This window comes from Bufo gargarizans, chromosome 4 (assembly GCF_014858855.1).
Source record: "Bufo gargarizans isolate SCDJY-AF-19 chromosome 4, ASM1485885v1, whole genome shotgun sequence".
NCBI lineage: Eukaryota > Metazoa > Chordata > Amphibia > Anura > Bufonidae > Bufo > Bufo gargarizans.
Genome location: NC_058083.1, coordinates 486,280,671 through 486,304,117, shown reverse-complemented (window position 1 = coordinate 486,304,117; position 23,447 = coordinate 486,280,671). Strand labels below are relative to the sequence as shown.

General features: G+C 41.3%; 1 protein-coding gene across 8 annotated transcripts in view; it reads right to left on the bottom strand.

Moving 5' to 3' along the window:
• The window catches only part of NRXN1 (neurexin 1), a 1,537,142-nt gene that overhangs the window by 618,979 nt on the left and 894,716 nt on the right, over positions 1-23,447 (bottom strand). For all 8 annotated transcript variants that reach the window (XM_044290694.1, XM_044290695.1, XM_044290700.1 and 5 more), the window contains one exon: positions 1,048-1,221. In XM_044290694.1, coding sequence (XP_044146629.1) covers positions 1,048-1,221 — 174 coding nt within the window. The remainder of the gene's footprint in view (positions 1-1,047; positions 1,222-23,447) is intronic.

The following is a 23,447-nucleotide window of genomic DNA, read 5'->3' as shown; positions in this document are numbered from 1 at the left end:
GGAAAGACCACGCCCCTTCTCTGACATCACTCAGTGTTCGCCAGCTGCACCAAACATATTCCCTGCTAGCTACTATTTCTTTTAAAGGGGATCTGTCAGCTGATTTGTCCCTATGACACAGGCTGACCTGTTACTTGTGCACTTGGCAGCTGAAGGGAGCTGTGTTGGTCCATGTTTATATGTGCCCGCATTGCCAAGAAAAATCATGAGAGCACAGCCTCTAGGTGGCAACGCCCCCGTTTGTTAAAACATCATTTTTCTTGCAATGTGGTACATATGAACATGGGACCAACACAGATGCCTTCAGCTGCCAAGCGCACATGTAACAGGTCAGCCAGAGTCATAGGTATAAATCTGCTGACAAATGCCTTTTAAGAAATGTGGCCTTTTGGTGAAATTACCATATAACTATTTTATGAACCCAAATATTAATGTCTGTGTCCAAATTGCAATATTTGTAAGCTAAATATTTGGATTTTTTTTAATTATTAAAATGAATCTTGATTTAATATTTGTCGGTAAAACCGATTGCATTGCTAAGAGGTTAAGACAAAACTATACACAAAAGATGGCATGGTAGAAAATAAAAACAACATTTCGGACACATGAGAAATAAATTTATTTTTGTAAATGAAGGGAAAAATCCCAGCAAATAAAATGGAAACATAAAAGCAATGATGTATGAGAATAACATGTATAAATGATAATGTAAAAACTTAACAAAAAAACACACAATATAAACAATAATATCATGATAAATGATATGATAAATAACAAAAAAAAAAGGAGAAAACACCTTACAGTAAAATTCTACATATTGGCACAATAAGTGAACATAAATATTTTAATCAATGGACATAAATGATGGTGAATCAAAAATTTGCAACAAAAAGAAAAACCTCATGAGAATTTCCCTTTATCAAAGGATGATTGAATATAGTACATATAAAGTGGATATTACAATTGCTAAACAAATTGACTGTCTCACACTATTGGGCGAATTACCATTTTCAGAGGTAGTGTGATTAAAATAGTAGATAGATGTACCTTCACATCCTCTTTCTATTTGCCCGTTACACAAAAGAGCATCTGAGATCAAGTCTGGAAGACGTCCATTTAGATCAACAGAAGCGAGGCAGCCCTGGAATCCTTCCTTGGCGTGGACGAGCTTTGGCAATGTTTTGTACATTTCTTTGGCAACACCTCCTATGTATAGGTCACCTTGCAGAAAAAAAAAGGAAAATATTCATAAAGGGACAAAAAATGATCAATTATAATGCATTCTTAAGTGATACTGTATAACCACAAAAATTGTTCCAAATCGACTAGATTTTGATAATATCTGTGTAGCAAATACGAGGGATGTCACCATTTCATGCCATTCAGTAATCTCTTCTGACTATAACAGCAATTAAGAAAAATACGGTTATATAACAGTAGTTAAAAGGAACCTCTCACGTTAAACATGGTGTCTTATCTGTGGGAGGCATGTTATAGATCATGGAAAGTTGAGGACATTCAGTATATTGTTTTGTAAGGGGAAAATCATTGTAAAAAACAACTAAGTTATAGACTTAAATCCCAGCCCATTCTAGGTTTATGAGTCCAGTAGGCGAATTCAAATAATGATTGGCAGCCTTTCCTGTATAAGCATGCATAGTGGCAGCCGTCAATCACTGTCAGGGGCGGATTGGCCATAGACCTTACAGGAAAAATTCCCGGTAGACCGATGCCCAGGAAGCCACCCGAGTCCTCCTCATGGCCGGAACAGTGGACGCTTTTGGGGATGTATTTTGTGCTGTTGGTTGCAGTATTTTGTGATGGACTGTGGTATTTGGTCTGTTAGGGGGTCGTATAATGTGCCACAATATGGTATTGCTGGCCCGCCTACATGTGTTGGTCCTGCCTTCCATCAATTCGGATCCAACTACAAAATGGGGTCTCCTTTTTTATTATTTTTTCCAGAGCCACTTTAAGTTTCCAGTCCGCCCTCAATCGCTGCCCATTGGACACATAACTTCAGAGTGTGCAGAGGATTATCTCATAAAGCTAAACAGGATTTTTTTACATAAAATTGTACACACCTTTAATATGTTTTCAAAATATTACCCAAGTATGAACTGAAAAATATTTCCCTTTTGCATATGGTCATAAGGTAATATATATATATATATATATATATATATATATATATATATAGTCTTAAACTTTAAATGTCAGTACAAGAAAAAAACAGCGACTAGAAGTTATGACAAAAAACAAACAGGTAAGTAACAAAAAGTTAAAAGAAGGTCATGAGAAGATTAATCGACCAAAGACTGATTGACTCCCAGATGTGATAAATGTTTTTCCTCCTGCAGAACCACCAGCTGAGAAAGGTGAATCTCCTTCTAGCGAGGTTCTGAGGGTTATGTCTTTACCACACATAATCAAAAGGAGTCAGACAGATTTTGTAAGATGCCAAATGTCAGGGTTAAAACATTATTTACTAGGGTCCAGGGAGGCAGCTTGAAAGTTGACTCTGTAGTCCTATGCTTCTTCCTGCCTGGCTGTAAACTTACTGAAGTTAATATTGTTTATAAGCCATAGATGAAGGTTAAGTCACACACTAAAAACACATAAAAAAATGAAGAGAGACAACCACATGGAGCCAAAGAACTAAATCAAATAGTGGGCATACTGTGCTGGGAAAAAAGTGAAAAACTGGTTGCGGTCTTATGATGGTGGAAATCTGTCTTCACATACTGTACATTGCAATATACAGTGTTTTCTGTTAAAATTGTATACATTGAGATATGTAGAGATATGCAACTGCAGTACCCCAGACGAGGGGACTGTTCATGTTAAATAATATTATGCAATGTTATTTAATGCTCTTTTTTAGGTTCATATGTTAATTGTAATATATCCAGCATAGCTTTTAAATGTATGAGATGGGGTTAATTACACTGACACAGCCCCTGCAAGAGGTTGGGTGTGGATCTTGGATCCTCCCCTAGTTTGCAGTTTGCATAAGAAGAAGTGAGAGGAATCTCCATGTGTTCCACTCCTCACAGAACTGAACCAAAGATCCAGAGAGTCACCTTCACTGAGAATTATCTACTGAACAAGAAAGACCTCACCATTTCTACAGTATTCCAAAAAGAGAGAGAGGAAGAGAAAGAAAAGAATCAAGAAGATCCAGAATTGGCATGGCTGAGCAAGCTATAGGTGGTACTGTAGTAAGAGGGAGATTGCTGATACACCCTTCACACTTGGACATGGTCTGGCCAACCATATCTTTAACCCTGTATCCCGCAGCCCGAAATTACAGCCACCATTGCAAAAGTAATATTACCAGCCATAGATTCTGCAGAGAGAGAGACTCTGGGAAGATAAAGAAGAAAGAGTACTATAGTTCCCATCCTTACTCATATCCATACATTGCTGAGAGGGTTTGCATTGTGATTAATTGTGTTTTGATACTGTTGGATGTACTACAACTGCTACTCTGCACAAGAGAGATGTTTACTTCATACCCCTGGTCTGGTTACTGACTTCTACACCATACGCTGGCCATTGCATCCTAGACCTCCTGCCTTGCACCCAAACTAAGCCACATCACCAAGGGCACCCCAACTAGGCAGAAGCCCCAACATTAGTGTATGCCCCAGGAAAATGGAAAAAGGAAAATAGGGTGCGCCCTCCTAATACTGTCCTGACCCTAGGGAGCATAGGTATGAGGAAAGTCACTGTGATTGACTGTTATAGCCAGAGTCACTACCACTCCAATCCTTTGCTCCACTCCTCCTGAGCTTGCAGCACAACATTTAAGCGGTATCTTTATGTGTTGCATCCTCTTCAGGGTTTATTTGCACACAGTCTACGTTATAGCGGTGGCACAGTATAATTATAGCTGTTTGTCCCATTTAAGTGAATAGGAAAGAAAGCTGTAGACTGAAAAGACTATTCGACACCCAAACTACTCTGTATCCACAGACATACCAAAAGAGTGTGAAAACCGTAATAAACTACAACTTTTTTTTATATAAAAGTTACGTAAAAATTAGTATATAAATGATAAAACATTAATTATTTAATAGCATCATTCTACAAAAAAAATAAAATTGAAAATGATTAAGCAGTTTTGTAAAGATGGGGGAAAAAAAGTAAATAAAGCTGCTACAAAGAGACATATTACTATGGCATCAGCTGAGACAGCAGGTTTGAAATCACCAAAACTTTATTATATGCTTCAGCAGTCAGCGCTTGAATAAACAGTGCATGCCTATTTAGTGAGGCTCATAGATGACCTTCATCCGCTAAGCATGATACAGAGGCCAGTTATCCATACAGTTGGAAAATCATCTCAAGGTCTGTGATAATAAACAATGTAGCTTTATTACTTGTGTACAGTGACATGAAACACAGCTGGGAACCAGACTTATCAGCTAAACAATGCATTTGGTATAAACATGAACAGCTAGATTTAAAGGTGGAAATAATCTGTATGACTTTTCTGCATAGGTTGGCAAAAAAGTAAAAATTAAAAAAAATTAATAAATATATCTAAAAGTAGCTTTTGAGAACAAAAAAAAAAAAACCCATAAAATATATATGTTAATTAATTAGAACAATTCATAGGATTTTAGAGGTACTTGATCATGGACTGTAAGTACATAACCCATATACCCCAGGGTAGACTGCTTTTCTCCTAATCTATGTGCAAATACCATATTTTGGGGACTGTCAAATAGGTGCTATAATTGGAAGTATAAAAATAGGAGATACAATGTTCACTGTATATATGCTATGGGTGATCTACAGTTGATATGGTACAGATAGAGTACAAAATAACATTGCCAGGCACAGTGCCTCCTGACTATGCCAGCCATAGTGCTACATCAGTTGCGACAGTGCCCCATTACAAAGAGACTGAATTAGTCTGTAACACACCTTCTAAATAATTAAAATCTTAAGCTGCATCTCTGCATTTTCAAACTGGCTGCTGTGCATCAGGGAAACCTAAGGGATAAGTATTACATTTATATTTTCCACCATTTTCCACAAAGTCATAATTGTTAAATCACTGAGGTTCAACCACTAGGTCCCAAATGTTGCCTTCATTGGATAGATACAATGCCCTCCATGAATGTGTTTTTGTATGTAAACATTATCATCAAGATAACCAGCATCAGGAGTGAATAGAAAGTTAGACTGTCCATAGACCCATAGAACATTATATTTATCTGTTCCTGAAGAAGCAGTTTAATCTTATTGCAGATATAGTGATTTCATATACTACCCTTTAACGTAAAACAAACTGCAGTAAAATGCACAAAACTCCCACCTCTTAAAGAATTCCCAACCTTTTGGAAGTCTATGCAACAAGAAAATAAATGTTTGCCTGTTATGAGCAGAAGTAGATTTGCACCATTATTGATTCCAATTCCTGGAATAAATTATGATAAACCTGTTTGTTCATGGTAGAACATGCCCATCTGTTAAAACCTGTCAACATTTTTGCTTTACAAAAATGACAAAAAGGCAAAAAATCACTGGCCCATATTTACTAATCCTAAAGATGGGATAAGGTTACACCGGCTCTCTAGACCTGCACCAGATTTATCACAGGGGCTCAGACTGGATGATAAATGGGGTGCAGGGACAGACACTTTTTTCTGACTCTATACTGACTATTATACCCACTTTGAGACAGATTTTTACACCAGACTGTCGCTCAATTGTGATGCAAAATGGCCCTAGGCCCTTCCCCTTTCCCACAAACTCCACCTTTCTCATTAGTCCCACCCACTTGTGGAGTGTGTCATAAAAAGTGTAGAAGTCTTAGATGCATCAAATTGCACCAATTTGTGCCACTTTTAAGACCGAGTTTTGAAGCAAACACACCAGTAAATCTAGCCCACAATTTTCTGTGGCTTGCATCAAAATTTGTCACTATATATTATTATATATAGTGACAAATTTTGATGCAAGCCACAGAAAATTGCATTTCCCCTATTTATGTTGTATTTTGCCCATGTGTATTTATAGCGAGGGAGACAACTATGGAAGATGTATAATTAAAAGGCTCTAACTTTTCCAAAAACTTTTTTTATGTAACACAGACATATCAAAAGTTTAGATTTTGGGGTCCCTATAACGAGGGGGCAATGAGCCCACCACTGATCTAAACTTATGATGTGTCTGTGTAACACATTGAAAGTTTTTTTAAAAGATAGATCCTTTTAATAATACATCTTCCACAGTCATCACCCTCATCATAAATTTAGCTTATTGGTGTTAGACTTTCTTTTCTAAACTTAGTAAAGTTATTTTCTTGACTTTGCCATAGACATGACAGACTTAACTTGGCAAAGCTCCAGTTTCTATGAGCATTTCACAGTTTTGCTGTGTAGTTGGAAACTTTGCTTAAAGAGCAATTGTTCCATAAGGAAGTGTTCAGCTACTTTTGTAACTCTTATGCGCTTATTGATTTAATGCTAGTTTAAAGACACATTATAAACTGAGGCCTTGAACTTTTTGTATACTAATTAACCTTAAAACGTAAGCTTTTTAGGTGACAAGTAGTGTTGATTGAGCACCAAAGTGCTCGGGTGCTCGGGTGCTCTGGCCGAACACATCGGAAGTCAGTGGAAGTCAATGGGAGAACCAGAGCATTAAACCAGGCACCCCCTGCTCTAAAGAGGAGAGGGTGCCTGCTTCAAAAGAAAAGGTCAGAAATTGATAGAAATACTATCGGGAACAGCATGGGGAGGATGTCTGGATGCATCTTGGACTCTTAGGTCACTGCTGGGAACGATGTTGTCCAAGTAGTACGCCACTTTTACAGAGTGACAATAATATGCACGAAACAAAAGATAAAATTTATTTTAGAGGAAAAATTGTTAGGAAACATTCTTTCCTGTATAGTTACTTGTATATAAAGTGCAAGTGCTGCCAAAAATTACAAGGAAGAGGCACTCCTATACAACCTGTATATCACATAAAGGAGGGCCTCATTCACATTGTGGTACAATTATTCATGTAGTGGAACTCCTACACCTATAAAGATTATGCACTAAGTGAAAGGGCTGTCAAAAATTAAAAGGAATCGGCACTCCAATACACCCTTTGCTACACATAAAGGAGGGCATCATACACAGCCTTGAAATATTATGATTGATGGCCTTCTGGTGACCCTCAAAAACATTTGGAGCAAGGGCCTGCTGATCTGACCATCTAAAACATTATGGGCGAGGGCCTGCTGCCGCTTTGGTGACTCTAGATAACCTGCGGCCGATCGCACGTCCCTTAGATAACCTGGGGCCGATTTCACGTCCCCATGATGGTGACGATCCATTCGGATGTCTGCCCTATCAACTTTCAATGTTATTTTCAGCTGAAACCATGGTGACCACAGGTAACGGTGAATCAGTGTTCGATTCCGGAGAGGGAGCCTGAGAAACGGCTACGTCTACCACATCCAAGAAAGGCAGCAAATTTCCTATTAGGTATAGATAGTTGAGGGCCTGCAGGCGATCTGACCCTCTAAAAAATTATATGTGAGGGCCTGTTGGTGAGCTGACCCTGTAAAACATTGTAGGTGAGCGCCTACTGGTGAGCTGACCCTGTAAAACATTATATGCGAGGGCCTGCTGGTGAGCTGACCCTCTAAAAAATGATATGCGAGGGCCTTCAGATGAGCTGACCCTGTTCAAGATTTTAGGTGCGGGCCTGCTGGTGAGCTGACCCTGTAAAAGATTGTAGGTGAGGGCCTGCTGGTGAGCTGACCCAGTAAAACAATTATATGTGAGGGCCTGCTGGTGAGTTGACCCTCTAAAATGTTGTAGGTTAGGAACTGCAGGTGAGCTGACCTTTTAAAAAATTATATGCAAGGGCCTTCAGGTGAGCTGACCTTGTAAAAGATTCTAGGTGAAGGCCTGCTGGTGAGCTGACCCTATAAAAAATTATATGTGAGGGCCTGTTGGTAAGCTGACCCTCTAAAAAATTATATGCGTGGGCCTTCAGATGAGTTGACCCTGTAAAAGATTGTAATGGAAAGCCTGCCGGTGAGCTGTGTGAGGGCCTGTTGGTGAACTGACCCTGTAAGACATTGTAGGTGAGGGCCTGCTGGTGAGCTGACCCAGTAAAAAAATTATATGTGAGGGCCTTCAGGTGAGCTGACCCTGTAAAAGATTGTAGGTGAAGGCCTGCTGGTGAGCTGACCCTCTAAAAAACTATATGGGAGAGCCTGCAGGTGAGCTAACCCTGTAAAACATTGTAGGTTAGGGCCTGCTGGTGAGATGACCCTGTAGAACATTATATGTGAGGGTCTGCTGGTGAGCTGACAATCTAAAAAATTATAGACAAGGGCCTGCTGGTGAACTGACCCTGTAAAACATTGTATGCGAAGGGCAAATAATGATATGATGGAAGAGGAGAAGGAGTATGAGAAAAGGAAGATTCAACCATATACCCATGTTTGTGGTGGAAGGGGTGCATGGGAATACAGTGTATTATGTACATTATAAACCACACATTTAAAGTGCCTTTCCTCTGCTGGAGTCGAGAAGTCATGGTCAATGCAGGCCTTGTTCATTTTTATAAGAGTCAACCTGTCAGCATTTTCAGTTGACAGGCGGATACACCTATCTGTTATAATGTCACCGGCAGCACTAAATACCCGCTCAGACAAAAGACTGGCGGCAGGGCAGGCCAGCACCTCCAAGAAGTAGAGCGCTAATTCGTGCCACGTGTCCAGCTTAGGCAGCCAGTAGTTTTAAGGCATTGATGGATCATTGAGGACGCTCACCATCTTCCAAAATTTTCCCCTCCTTGTGACACTAGGCCGCACATGAGGGTGAGGGTACTGGCGGGGTGTCATGAAACTGTCCCAGGCTTTGGAGAGTGTTGCCCTGCCTCTGTTTGAACTGCTGTAGGGAACTACGGACTCTGCCGACAGCGTTGTCAGATGAAAATTTTTGGAGCAATTTTTCCACAAGGATCTTCTGGTATTGCACCGTTTTGCTTGTCCTCTCCACCAGAGGAATAAGAGAGGAGAAGTTCTCTTTGTAGCGGGGGTCGAGAAGGGTGAACAACCAGTAATCCTGGTCGCGAGAAAGGCAGCCATGTGTGCCAGAGTACCAACAGGCAAGACTTCGATGTCGTTATCAGGAGGATCACTCTTAATCTCCTCATCCTCTTCCTCCTCTTCTGCCCACCCACAAAGATCAGATAGAATTTAAATTCCTTGGGTACTACCCTCTGTAGCAGAGGCAACCGTCTCCTGCTCCTCCTCCTCTTCATCGTCCAATTCGCGCTAAGAAGACAAACTGAGAGTGGTCTGGCTATCACCCTGTGTAGAGTGTTTGAGTAGACACAGAAGTGGGATGGTTACGCTGATAATTGCGATATCGCCGCTCACCATCTGTGTTGATTTCTCAACGTTTCTAAAAACCTCACAGAGGTCAGACATCCATGCCCACTCCTCGCTTGTAAATAGCGGAAGCTGACTGGAAAGGCGACGACCATGTTGCAGCTGGTATTACACTACTGCCCTCTGCTGCTCACAAAGCCTGGCCAACATATGGAACGTTGAGTTCCAGTGTGTTCTCACGTTGCACAACAGCTGGTGAGCTGGCAATTTCAAGCTCTGCTGCAGCGTTGAAAGACCAGCTGCAGCTGTTGATTTGCGGAAATGTGCACACACGTGGCACAACTTCACCATTAGCTCAGGCAAATTGGGGTAGGTTTTGAGAAACCGCTGAACCACTAAGTTTTAGACATGGGCTAGGCATGGGATATGTGTGAGCTTGCCAAGCCCCAAAGCCATCACCAAGTTATGGCCATTATCAGACACAACCATGCCTGGTTCTAGGTTGAGTGGCGAGAGCCACAGCTCAGTCTTGTCACTTATTCCCTAAGCATATCAGATTCAGCGCGGCCTGTTGCCGCTTCCCCACTGCAGTGCTACACAGCTGCCAGCTACCGACTGATGACTGACTGCTGCTGCACATGGATAATTCGAAGGTGGAAGTAGAGGAGGAGGAGAAGTGGGGGTTGGAGCCACTAACGTAGGTGGTGGCGGAAACCTTGATGGATTTAGGGCCCGCAATCCTTGGCGTTGGTAGCACCTGTGCCATCCCAGGGTACGAGCTCCAAAGCCACCACCAAGTTATGGCCATTATCAGACACAACCATGCCTGGTTCTAGGTTGAGTGGCGAGAGCCTCAGTTCAGTCTTGTCACTTATTCCCTAAGCATATCAGATTCAGCGCGGCCTGTTGCCGCTTCCCCACTGCAGTGCAACACAGCTTCCAGCTACCGACTGATGACTGACTGCTGCTGCACATGGATAATTCGGAGGTGGAAGTGGAGGAGGAGGAGAAGTGGAGGTTGGAGCCACTAACGTAGGTGGTGGTGTAAACCTTGATAGATTTAGGGCCCGCAATCCTTGGCGTTTTTTAGCACCTGTTCCATCCCAGGGTACGACTCACTCCCGGCCTCTACAACATTCACCCAGTGTTCCGTCAGGAAAATGTAGCATCCCTATCCGAATGCACTTGTCCATGTGTCCATGGTTAGGTGGACCTTCCCAGTAACTGCTGTCACGACCACCCCCGCTTGATTCAGACTTACGACCGTCAGGACGCCGCTGCAGAAAAGCCCAACCGGGGGGTGGACCGAGACAGAGGGGGAGGTAGATAATTACCCAATCAATCTATCCTGGACCCCCCTTATTTTCTGCTGCAACCACGTTCGTGAGGGAACGACTCTGTAATTGTAGGGTTAGGGGTTCGGACCACTCACAGATCAGCCCCGATACCATGCTACAATCTAACACCAATCAAGTCACAACCCAGTTGTGTCTCTAATACCAGTCAACTATAAAACAGGTAGGTCTCTTCAAGGCATACAAGTAAAGCCCTCTTTTTCCTTGTGCAGGAATTTTTATGCCCCGTATTGTGGGAGTGGCAAGGGTTTGGCCCGGCCAGTCACTGAACAGGGGAGGCTGTTCAGTGGGTGTTTCCTAAAGCGGGTCTGTTTCGCTTCCCTGCCGCCCCCGGCCAGAGTTTTCCAATTTTTACCAAAAGTGCCCATAATTTTGCCTGCACAATAGTTATGGAAAATCGGGTGCTTGGGCTGGGTTTCCCATGAATTTATGAACAATTCCATCGGTGACATGCCACCCCTCTGTCTTACAGGAGACCGGTACCCCATTTCTCATATGAGGGGGGCCCAAGCTCTGTCATGTCTGAAAAGTTTTGGTGGTGAAAATAATTTTAAATCACTCCCTACACTGTCTGTCCCTTCCTAAGCACAGCTCTCCCTGACTTAGAATGAGCTGAACAGGCGTCATCGGGTGCTATATAGCACCCGATGATGCATTACGGCCAGCCAATCACTGAAATGCCAGCAGCCAACACGGCTACGGCATTACAGTGAGGGCAATACTTACAGTACCTACAAGTTTATTGGCTGTGTAGCACTCGAGTACATGCAGTATTTGGCCAAATACCGCCATGTGTCGAGCATCGAGATGGTGGTGTTCGGCCGAGCATGCTCGATCATCACTAGTGACAAAGCAAGGTGATAAGGTCAAAATTTAAGGCTTGCTCATGGTAGAATGTCTTTCTTTGCCTTCTTCTTAGATCCAGTTATGCTATATCCTCACTTACAAGCTGCAGTCAAATATTCAGTGTCGGCAGGTTTTATCCAGGAAATATCTTGTTAAGTCTCATGTGTGATATTTTCCAGACATTTAGTTCAATCATACCATAAATTCAGATTTTAGGGCTACAGGTTCAAGACATTATTGATTCTTCTTTAAAAATCAATATGTTATTTCTATTGAAGGTTCATGCTATAAAGCACCTCAGGGTCAGTATGTTCAGAAGGTTCCAGTGGTGCGCATAACCGTCTATAATAGGAGACATAACCAGCATCTATATATGTTGGGGAGAAAATATTGCTTTCCTATCATCATCATTTCAATTCATATATTATATCTACTCCCTCTGAACATTATGTACCTTATCTTGGTACATCAACTTGCATTAGCGGATTAAATCCTAATCTAGTCTATATTAAAATATTCCAGAGAAACATTGATAGCCTGTGTTACTGCTCCGATAGGTCTATATTGTTCGTTCACATATTGCTTTTCCAAGCAATTTTTATATTCTGTCCTTTTCATTAAATAGTTTGCAAATATGTAGCATATATCAGGGCCAGACTAAGAAAGTGAAGCAATCCTAGCTCTTCTCTTGTCTCCAAATACAGCAAAAGATGGGCAGCTTTGTTAGGCTATGTTCATCAATGTGGCACAAACTCTGGTAGTCTGTTCCAGCAGAGGAATATCCATATCTAGCACAGTTGGATACTGCCGGGCACCTCAAGATCCCCACTGACTATGATGGGGTTTAACGGGGATTTGGTGGCTTTTTGGCATAAATACCAGCTTTCATCCAGACAAATACTGCTGCATGCAGTGGTATTTGCCCAGCCAAAGGCTGGTATTTATTCTAGAAAACTGCTGGACCCCAGTTGGATCCCATTATAGTCAATAAGGATCCGGCGGCACCCAGTATATGGTAAATTCTGGTAGCTACAGTGTACTTGAGTTTATGAGGGAGATGTGAACCTACCCTTAAAGGAGTTTTCTGGGATCAGTGGGGTCTGACTCTAAGCTGTTTGAAGGTTCCATGGCACTTATGTGGCTCCTTGTTATTTACATTGGGTTGTCTAGTGGCAAAGTGCCAATTTAGCACTGGCACTGCAGAGTATTGCAACTTCATCCAGTAAGTGAATAGGGTAATTCTGCAATATCCTGCATTGGCACTACTATGTAGAAGGTATGCAAGTAGATGGCCTGGTCTAAACAATGAGGAGGATGCAGCATATGAACCCCCACCAATCTCATATTGATGATTCCTAGGGGAGGAGAACAAGAGCTGCGGCAAGGGATCTGGCAAGTAAGTACTTAGCTGTTCTTCATTGCAGCTTGATATCGAGGGTTATGAAACCAGACAACCCCTTTAAAGTTACACCACACAGGCAGAGGGATTGATTTTGCCTTGTCATGTTAGTTCTTTCCTCTTAGACCACCGCAATTGCAATTTTAATGCAAATGGGTTTTTGGTCCCTTTAATTTTTTTATTTATCTCATTACAAAGTTATTAGACTTCTTTGGTCCTTCCCGATGTTACTGTGCAGCATTATTAATAATGCATGTCTACTTAATGCCATTAAGTTCTATACTTAGATTTCATCCAAACTGGATATTGGACATGTTTGTTTTTACAAAGCTCTTAGTTGTCTATGTATAGGTACGAGTTATTTTAGATCTAAGAGACCGGTGATACGTGAAGGTGGAAATGTTGTATAAAGTGTCTATTGTGATGTAAATTTTGAGGGTTTCAAACTGTTCTTGTGGTTTTATATTGTGGAAAGGTTGTCCATTTGTTTGATATAACTCATATCTAGAAGTAAGACACTTTAGAGGCATAAGGGCAGCTAATGCGAGATTTTGTCTCTACCTTGACCTCAGCCATCAAGGGAAAGTTGGGACACCAGAATACACATGAGAAGGTTGGCCATTGCTGTTAAAATCAGCAGGTTCCACCGACTTTAACCTTATGTGTACTGCTACCTTATAGGTGTTGGCTAACTTACAATGGCATTGCTAATTTACAATGGCATTTCTCAAAATTCCACAGTCAGTCATGTATGCTCCATGCAAGCATATATGATTTTCTACTGTTCCCCAGCTGCCACAGTATCGGCCAAGTAAACACACTTATACTTGGCATCCTTGGGCTGTAAGATGGCAGCAGTTGCATGACTTGTACTTGTGACTACCTCTGCAGGCTTTTCTTGCCTATCAGTAACTCTTCACAAGTCCTTAACAGCAAGTGGACATGTCAGGCGCAGGAATCCTGCATATCTATTCAAGCACTGTCCATAAACAAAAGCAAAACGCAGTTCACCGATTCCGTACTCCAGATCCAGTAGTCAATCCATGCACGGACACCATCCTGCTTGAGCGTGGCATCTGAGGGGTTAAATGGTGGGGCGGTGCGATCGCCATACAATGGAATGTGATTCGTTACAAAATAATTTGTAACAAATCAAATTTCTTGTCAAAGTTCGGTGAAACATCTGAATGGAATTTTTTAAAACTTCCCTCATTGCTGCCGATAATATCTAAACGTAATGTCCATGTTCAGACTGTGGCGCCAGGACTAAGGACGCGGTGTGCATCAGAAATGCGTTAGCCGTGTATTAAGTGATAAAAGTGGTGGCGAGCCTAAAGTTGGCGTTTTAATCTTTACTAATAGAGGAAAAGTTTTATTCAACCTGGACCAATCATTTATTGGACTGGTCATGTCCGCTTGAAGTTCAGCACCTACGTACAAAGAAAAACTGGTTGCCAGGAACTGCCCAAGGAAGCATTTTCGTGAATAAGTCATGTAATTGCTGCCATCTTGCAGCCCATGGACTCATAGCATGTCTTGTGAGTCCAGTATGTTTACTCAGGGCAGCTGGGTGTCTTCTCGATGACAGCAGAGAGACAGCATAAAATCAGGCATGCCATAGTAAATTGCACCCCATGGATGCAGAGGATGTCCAGTGAGTATGTTTATTTTGACAATACCAGGGCAGCTGGGTGTCTTGATGATGACAGGTGGGAGACTGTATAAAATCTTTCATCCCATTGTAAATTCACCAGCCCCTTTAAAGGAGTTTACCGGGTGTTTAATATTGATGGCCTATCCTCAGGATAGGTCATCAATATCTGATCGTTGGGGTTCCAAATCCCGACACCCTACCAAGGAGCTGTTTGAACAGTGTCACAGCCTCTTCCTAGACCTGTGACATCATGTTCATGGGCCACATGGCCTAGGCGCAGCTTAATATCATCCAAGTGAATGGTCCTGGGCTGCAATATAAAGCACAGGCGCTATGCAATGGATGGTGCTGTTCTTGGTGAGCTTCAAATAAATTATTAGAGGTGCCGCGTGTCGGATTTCTTCCTGATACTAATGACATAGCCTGAGGATAGGTCATCAATATCAAACACCCAAAAAAATTAACTATAATGCCCTGCCTTAACACCACATAATACCTTCAGTAAAAGACGCATCTCCAGCTTTCTTTCTGCTATTCAAAACAGTTATAGAAATAAAAAGGATATAAATGCAGCCTATATGGTGCAGATTCATATGCTACAGGAGACTTGGGATGATGGGCAGGAAGATTGGAACTGCCAATTCCATCAAATCCATAGACACTAGTGTATGCATATACTACAAAATAATGCAGGATGGAGATCTGTTCATACTGAAGTCTTTTAAAATGGCAGATATACAGCAGCAGCTTCTAGTGTAATGTGTCACACAAAAAGATAGAAGAACCTATTTGGCTCTAATTGGAATCCAGTAGGTTGATTAAGACCTTGCAAAGCATTGATCCTGTCAGTAGTTAACCATATGGAAACTATAAATGTCTACTGAAGGACAGCGAGTAAGTATATATTGATTCAGAGGAGTGACTAAAGTAGGTCACTGTGACATAAAAAAATTCAAGCTACGTTAGCATTGTATGAACTGTAGATGTTAATCCATGTATGAATAAATAAAGCTGGTCATAGACAATAGAGAGTTGTCGGCCAAACCCTCCCGACCTCCCCATATGCATGCATGCTGGGTTTGGCTAAGCGGGCATGTGTTCTGAATAGGAAAATGAGAGTAAGCCACTACCAGACTACTCTGGTGGCCTGTCTCCCTTACAAACCAAAGGGAACCATGTTGAAATTCTACTGCCCACTCTTTTTCCCCAAAATCAGCTGTCGAGGTAGAGTTTGGACATTGTTGGTAGGTCTTGACCCACAGAGGTCAGCAGGTTCACTTTAACATATATCTAATGTGTATGGCCATTTGATCACTGGTATATAATATTAGAAGAGAGTCATCCATCTTCGTAACTATGAAGTCATGGGAAGAACTCATGGGTCTGTGTACCCGATTAATTCCCTAGACATTGCTAATGTACAGCTCCTCCTATGTGCAATGAAGAGAAGAGGTGCTGAGAGCCTGCATAACAACTCTCTAAATATGGCACCAAGAATGATTTCTTTCATAATTCATACTTAATTCTGATTGAAGAACTTCCTTAAGTAGATCCAATAAAAGAAATATGGCTCCAGAAGCCCTTGCAGTTCATAAAAACCCACAACTGTATTGGATATCCAGATATAATAACAGATTATCCAAATGGTACAAAAATGGAGTAACTATTCAGTGCCGCTGATGAAATGTAAAAAATACATACTTGTTGACGCGTTTCAGACCATAGAATGGTGTTTGCAATATTGGCTAATATTCAGAAATCTGTCAACCAATGGGCATTTTTTATTTCCATCTGCATTATGACACTGCATGGTAACCCCATTTTTATGCATCTTGTTAATTTCTTTTTAAAGGACATCTGTCAGTAGATTTGTACCTATGCAACTGGCTGACCTATTGCATATGAACTTGGCAGCTGAAGGCATCTATGTTAGTCCCATGTTCATATGTGCCCCCATTGCTGAGAAAAATAAGTTTTAATATATGCAAATGAGTTTCTAGGAGCAACGGGGGCGTTGCCGTTACTCACAGAGGGTCAGCTCTTGATTGACTTTAGGAGAAGTCAGGGCCAGGCGTGTTTATATTTACACTTCCTGGCCCTGTCAATCAAATTGCAGTTGCAGAGAGAGCTGAGGCTCTTCGAGTAAAGGCAACGCCCCTGTTGCTTCTATATGCTAATTTGCATATATTAAAACTTCACTCTTCTCAGGAATGCCAGCACATCTGAACTTTGGGCTAATACAGATGCCTTCAGCTGCCAAGTGCACATGCAAGAGGTCAGCCAGTTTCATATATACAATTCTGCTGATAGATGCCCTTTAAATCTAGATTTATTCCCAATAAACAGTGCTGAAACGTTTTGCTTTCATTGGATCTATACACAGAGGAGACACCTAAGTCCATGCATCTGTGTATGTTGATCTGACTATTGTTCACATCTGCTTTAAGTTCTGTGCCCTGTACTGAGAGGGCCAAGAACCCTGGAACATTGCTGTGTGAATGATGATTATAAATGATCCTTAAATAATGGTGCCTGTGGCATTAGAGTTCATGTCCCAGAGTTTTGCTGGACTACAGGCAAAACTCAAGTTGGGTGATGGTTTAGAAAGGACTTGATTACCTGCTTCAATCTTATTGCCTTTTGTTTTTCTTTTAGAGTTAGTTGCGGTATGTCTGCTTGAATTTTTTCTAAAGAGATGGTGAGTTAAATTTTATAGCGGAGATGTGGTGCTTAATTCTCAAATTGGCTGGTGTGACTAGTCAACTTTTCTCATGAATCAGAAGGAAAGGGTCATTCCTGGCTGAATTGTTTCTGATCCCTGATGAAGTGCAACATTTGTTTATTTGCTTTAAACCAGGTCTCTATATTGGAATGGGCCTAGACTGACCATACTATTAATGTAAACCATGTCAGAAGGCAGACCTCAATGGCGCCAAATGGACCCCATTGATTTATACGGAGATCTGCTGGGGTTCCATCATCGTGTACATCACTACCATGGGAAGAATAGCAAATGTTGCAGTATTCTTCCTGTCAAATCACCACCAGCAAAGCCCTTGATGGCAGTGTGAACATAGCATAAGGCATGAGGGACAGCTACAGTAGAATCCTAGATGTATGTGCATAACATACGGTACATATCAACGTTATTCTACATGGGCTATAAACAGGCTGAGATGTTAAATGCAAGGAAAAAATAAATTTCAATGCAAAGGACAAAATACTTAGTAAAACCACCTAAGCAATGTAAAACGCCCAAAATGGGACACCTGCCGGCTGTAAGAATAGTCTTGATTTTCTGTGACACAGTTTCATGTTCTCCCAGGACCGCTCTTTAAATAACATGGCACTAGTTACCAGAAACGGAACTACAAAAGGCTCTATTCAGTGGGAAAAAATGTCCTGTCCCTCATCTAGACAGGACTAACAAAGGTCTATTCATTCCTAGCATAAAGTATCACCTTGTGAGCGAGTGTCCTGCTGGAGGCGCATACATTCTTAATCTGTTGTTATAAGCAGTCCGTACCTGCACTGGGAAAATGTGCAAATGCAAAAATTAAATGCATCTCAGATGCAAAGGATTGAACATTATGTTCTGGCAGAACAACTGGAACTTAAATTAGAATGTATGCTGGCCAGTTAGAGGGAAAAGCACTGTAGACAGTCTATATTATAATGATCCCATGGTGATTACCACCATCTAGTCAACAGGAGGCAATGGAAAGCCTGGAACAAACTACATGGATTGTTTTATTCCAACCTAACAAGCTGGTAAAAATATGCAAGGTTGGTATTAAGGAGTCATGTGCACAACGAGATCTCAGCTCTGAATGACCTCTGAGCTTCTACAAAGTCATAATACAGAAGCCACGGAGGTTTACGTGGCCATACTGTATCTATGTAGACTTCTAAATGTTCTCCTGGTATATTTCTTAGCAAGATAGAAAGATATATATAAAAAAAAAAAACTGTACAGCTAGTATGGTGCAAAGTAATTCACAAGTGATAGAATGTTATATAGTGTATTGTGGGATTGTAAGTAGGATTTTGCCCCTTTTACTTTACTTTGGCAGTAGGAGGATCTTGCCCATGGACTTTGTTATCAAGAGCATGGTGTGTCTTCTTTATGGCTCGCTGTGTATAAAGACTAGAGATAAGAAAACTGATTCTTAAGAATCAAAATTTCACCAAATTATTTTTTTTATTGTATTTGTTAGAATTAAATTTTTTGAGATTCAATTCAGAAGAAGAAAGATATTTTTCAAATGGCACTTTTGATTTGGGTAGTATTGATTCATACCAGAATCGAATCACATGATTCTCACCCGAAACAAATTTTAATAAATGTGCTCATCAATAAGGAAGGCTATAGAAAACTTAATTAAAACAAAGGACTTTCCCATTCCTTCAATATACTATACCTCTATTGACCAGTACAGAAAGCAAAACAGCATCTCAGGTTATATATATTGCAATAAGCGCACATAACGCACACTTTATCTTTAAGGTCTACCATCTACACTCCAGATAGTTGTCGGTTGAACACTTGTTCAGCTCACAGCTATCTCTTCCATTACACTCCTATCCATGCTTGCTTGGCCCGATCAAGTGTGCATATGTTTGCATTAAAGAGAAGGGAATAAGCCGCTCCCAAACATTTCTTGCAAAGGCTTACTTTCCCTGAAAACAAAAAGATTGAAAACTGGCAAATCAAACTGCCTGATCCTGCTCTTCCCCGAGATCTGCCCCTGGGAAAAAGCAGGTAGGCCACCATATACATTTGGTCATGGTAAAATGTTGTGTTTGGCTAATGTTAATCTAATTTAGTATGGTCAGCGCTTTTGGTCAAGTTTTATATGGCTTATGAAGCAGTATTCTTGATGGCCAGGACACTTCTAGCTATTATCACCATAAGTGACCAAGCAATATTTTCTGCCATGTTCTGCACTAGTGGGCAGCCGTGGGCTGCCTGAGACATTCCCCAACACATACAGACGTGGACAAAATTGTTGGTACCCTTTGGTCAATGAAAGAAAAAGTCACAATGGTCACAGAAATAACTTTAATCTGACAAAAGTAATAATAAATTAAAATTCTATAAATGTTAACCAATGAAAGTCAGACATTGTTTTTCAACCATGCTTCAACAGAATTATGTAAAAAAATAAACTCATGAAACAGGCATGGACAAAAATGATGGTACCCCTAGAAAACACAGAACATAATGTGACCAAAGGGACATGTTAATTCAAGGTGTGTCCACTAATTAGCATCACAGGTGTCTACAACCTTGTAATCAGCCATTGGGCCTATATATATGGCTCCAGGTAATCACTGTGTTGTTTGGTGATATGGTGTGTACCACACTCGACATGGACCAGAGGAAGCAAAGGAAAGAGCTGTCTCAAGAGATCAGAAAGAAAATTATAGACAAGCATGTTAAAGGTAAAGGCTATAAGACCATCTCCAAGCAACTAGATGTTCCTGTGAGTACAGTTGCACATATTATTCATAAGTTTAAGATCCATGGGACTGTAGCCAACCTCCCTGGACGTGGCCGCAGGAGGAAAATTGATGACAAATCTAAGAGACGGATAATCCGAATGGTAACAAAAGAGCCTAGAAAGACTTCTAAAGAGATTCAAGGTGAACTTCATGCTCAAGGAACATCAGTGTCAGATCGCACCATCCGTCGTTGTTTGAGCCAAAGTGGACTACATGGGAGACGACCAAGGAGGACACCATTGTTGAAAACGAATCATAAAAAAGCAAGACTGGAATATGCCAAACTACATGTTGACAAGCCACAAAGCTTCTGGGAGAATGTCCTGTGGACAGATGAGACAAAAATCGAAGTTTTTGCCAAGGCACATCAGCTGTATGTTCACAGACGAAAAAATGAAGCATATCAAGAAAAGAACACTGTCCCTACTGTGAAACATGGAGGAGGCTCTGTTATGTTCTGGGGCTGCTTTGCTGCGTCTGGCACAGGGTGTCTTGAATCTGTGCAGGGTACAATGAAATCTCAAGACTATCAAGGAATTCTAGAGAGAAATGTACTAGCCAGTGTCAGAAAGCTTGGTCTCAGTCGCAGGTCATGGGTCTTGCAACAGGACAATGACCCAAAACACACCGCTAAAAACACCCAAGAATGGCTAAGAGGAAAAAATTGGACTATTCTAAAGTGGCCTTCTATGAGCCCTGACCTCAATCCTATTGAGCATCTTTGGAAGGAGCTGAAACATGCAGTCTGGAAAAGGCACCCTTCAAACCGGACACAACTGGAGCAGTTTGCTCATGAGGAGTGGGCCAAAATACCTGCTGAGAGGTGCAGATGTCTCATTGACAGTTACAGGAAGCGTTTGATTGCAGTGATTGCCTCAAAAGGTTGTGCAACAAAATATTAAGTTAGGGGTACCATCATTTTTGTCCATGCCTGTTTCATGAGTTTATTTTTTTACATAATTCTGTTGAAGCATGGTTGAAAAACAATGTCTGACTTTCATTGGTTAACATTTATAGAATTTTAATTTATTATTACTTTTGTCAGATTAAAGTTATTTCTGTGACCATTGTGACTTTTTCTTTCATTGACCAAAGGGTACCAACAATTTTGTCCACGTCTGTACATTAGAAAACTGGTGCACATTACACCAGAAAACAGCTCCTTTCAGGCCTACAGATCTTCCACGAGACTCAATGATTTTGGCAGCTTGTTTCCCAGCATATTTTTAGCAAAGGTAAATCCTAAGAAATCCTTTCCTCCCACCTAAGTATCTGGAGTGAGATACCTGCTTCTTTATAGAAGTCTACATGGGATTATTCTACTGTATATGTGGCACCAAATATGTAGTTTGTTTCAAATCCCTACTTCTTGTACCAATTCTGTAGTTCTACTCATGGTTCTGATCATGTTACAATATGGCAGGCTATCGTGACTGTCGGTGATTGCATAAGTTGGTTCCCCTAAATATTGCAAAATATTCTTATAATGTGAGTAAAGATAGTTCCACGGCAGTAAAATGAATCAAGCAGCAATTAAAATGCTTTGTGTTCCTGCCTAAATAGTCTTGAATAGAACAGTAGTAAGCCTTGCCTCATCTTCAAGCATGCACTTCACTTCTTCGCTTTTGTAGATAGTGATAATAGATCTTAAAAGAAGTTCAGGCATGATCATATTTAATTCATCCAAGCTCAAGATGCTTAAGGAAACAGGACTTCATTAATTAGTATTCCACCTGCTAGTGACAAAATCAATGGGAACTGAAGTCATTAGGAACACATTTTTATTGCAATAGCAGTCAATTATAGTAATTGAGTTCAGGGGTTATTTGGTCGCTCGGTGAAGTCTGAAATAATACTGACCAGTTCAATAGAAATGTTAATTTAAGTAAAATAACACATTAGGATATTTCTGTCCTTTAGTTCTTCTTATGCACTGTACCATGCTTTCATTACCTGAATTCACCCAGTAATGTTTGTTCAATCATTATTAAGTATCCCTCTGGGCATACTCTCCCACCCTTGCTCAATACTAGGACCAATGCATGACACTTGCTGGCTGCCAATACTATGACCTTTGATAGATGCTGGATGTTGATACTAAGACCATGATACTTGCTCAGTGAAGTACAGTTGCCTCAGCAATAGTAGTGCTCAGTGTGTAGTGCAGTTGTAGTGCCCTGGACATAGTAGACACACTACATGCCATCATCTTATGCTTCCATGAGGCACTGTATTCTTCTATGAAACCAATGGGACTAGGTATGAATATCTTGGTAATACCATATGCAACAGAGTATATTATTAGTAATGAGCAAAGTTTAGAAAATTTTGATTCGGTCAATTCGCTAAACTTCGACAAGAAATTTGATTTGCTATGAATTGATTTGTCACGAGGTATACCCAGGCCACTCTGCCTATTCATATACATCCCACTTGGTGGCCCAATCTCAATGTGAAGGCTCGGAACTTAAACTGCAGAGAGAGTTCAGGGGGAGTATATCGCCATGTGCATTACGCTCTAGTGCACCCACATTCATACTTAATTCATTCTGTAGGTACTTTGCCATCAGTATTACAGGCAGTTGTAATTTCTTGCTGTCTACATCACTGTGCAGAGCACAAAGATTCATAGCTAGGGATGAGCGAACTCGAACTGTATAGTTCGGGTTCGTACCGAATTTTGGGGTGTCCGTGACACGGACCCGAACCCGGACATTTTCGTAAAAGTCCGGGTTCGGGTTCGGTGTTCGTCGCTTTCTTGGCGCTTTTGTGACGCTTTCTTGGCGCTTTTTGAAAGGCTGCAAAGCAGCCAATCAACAAGCGTCATACTACTTGCCCCAAGAGGCCATCACAGCCATGCCTACTATTGGCATGGCTGTGATTGGCCAGAGCACCATGTGACCCAGCCTCTATTTAAGCTGGAGTCACATAGCGCCGCCCGTCACTCTGCTCTGATTAGCGTAGGGAGAGGTTGCGGCTGCGACAGTAGGGCGAGATTAGGCAGATTAACTCCTCCAAAGGACTTGATTAACTGATCGATCTGCAGCTGTGGATCATTGAGCTGCTGATCCTCAATTGCTCACTGTTTTTAGGCTGCACAGACCGTTTGTCAGTCTCATTTTTCTGGGGTGATCGGCGGCCATTTTGTGTCTTGTGGTGCGCCAGCACAAGCTGCGACCAAGTGCATTTAACCCTCAATGGTGTGGTTGTTTTTTGGCTAAAGCCTACATCAGGGTGAAGCTGTCACACCAAGTGCATTTAACCAGCAATAGTCTGTTCATTTTTTGGCCATATACAAAATCAGGGGCAAGCTGCGCCTGTCACCAAGTG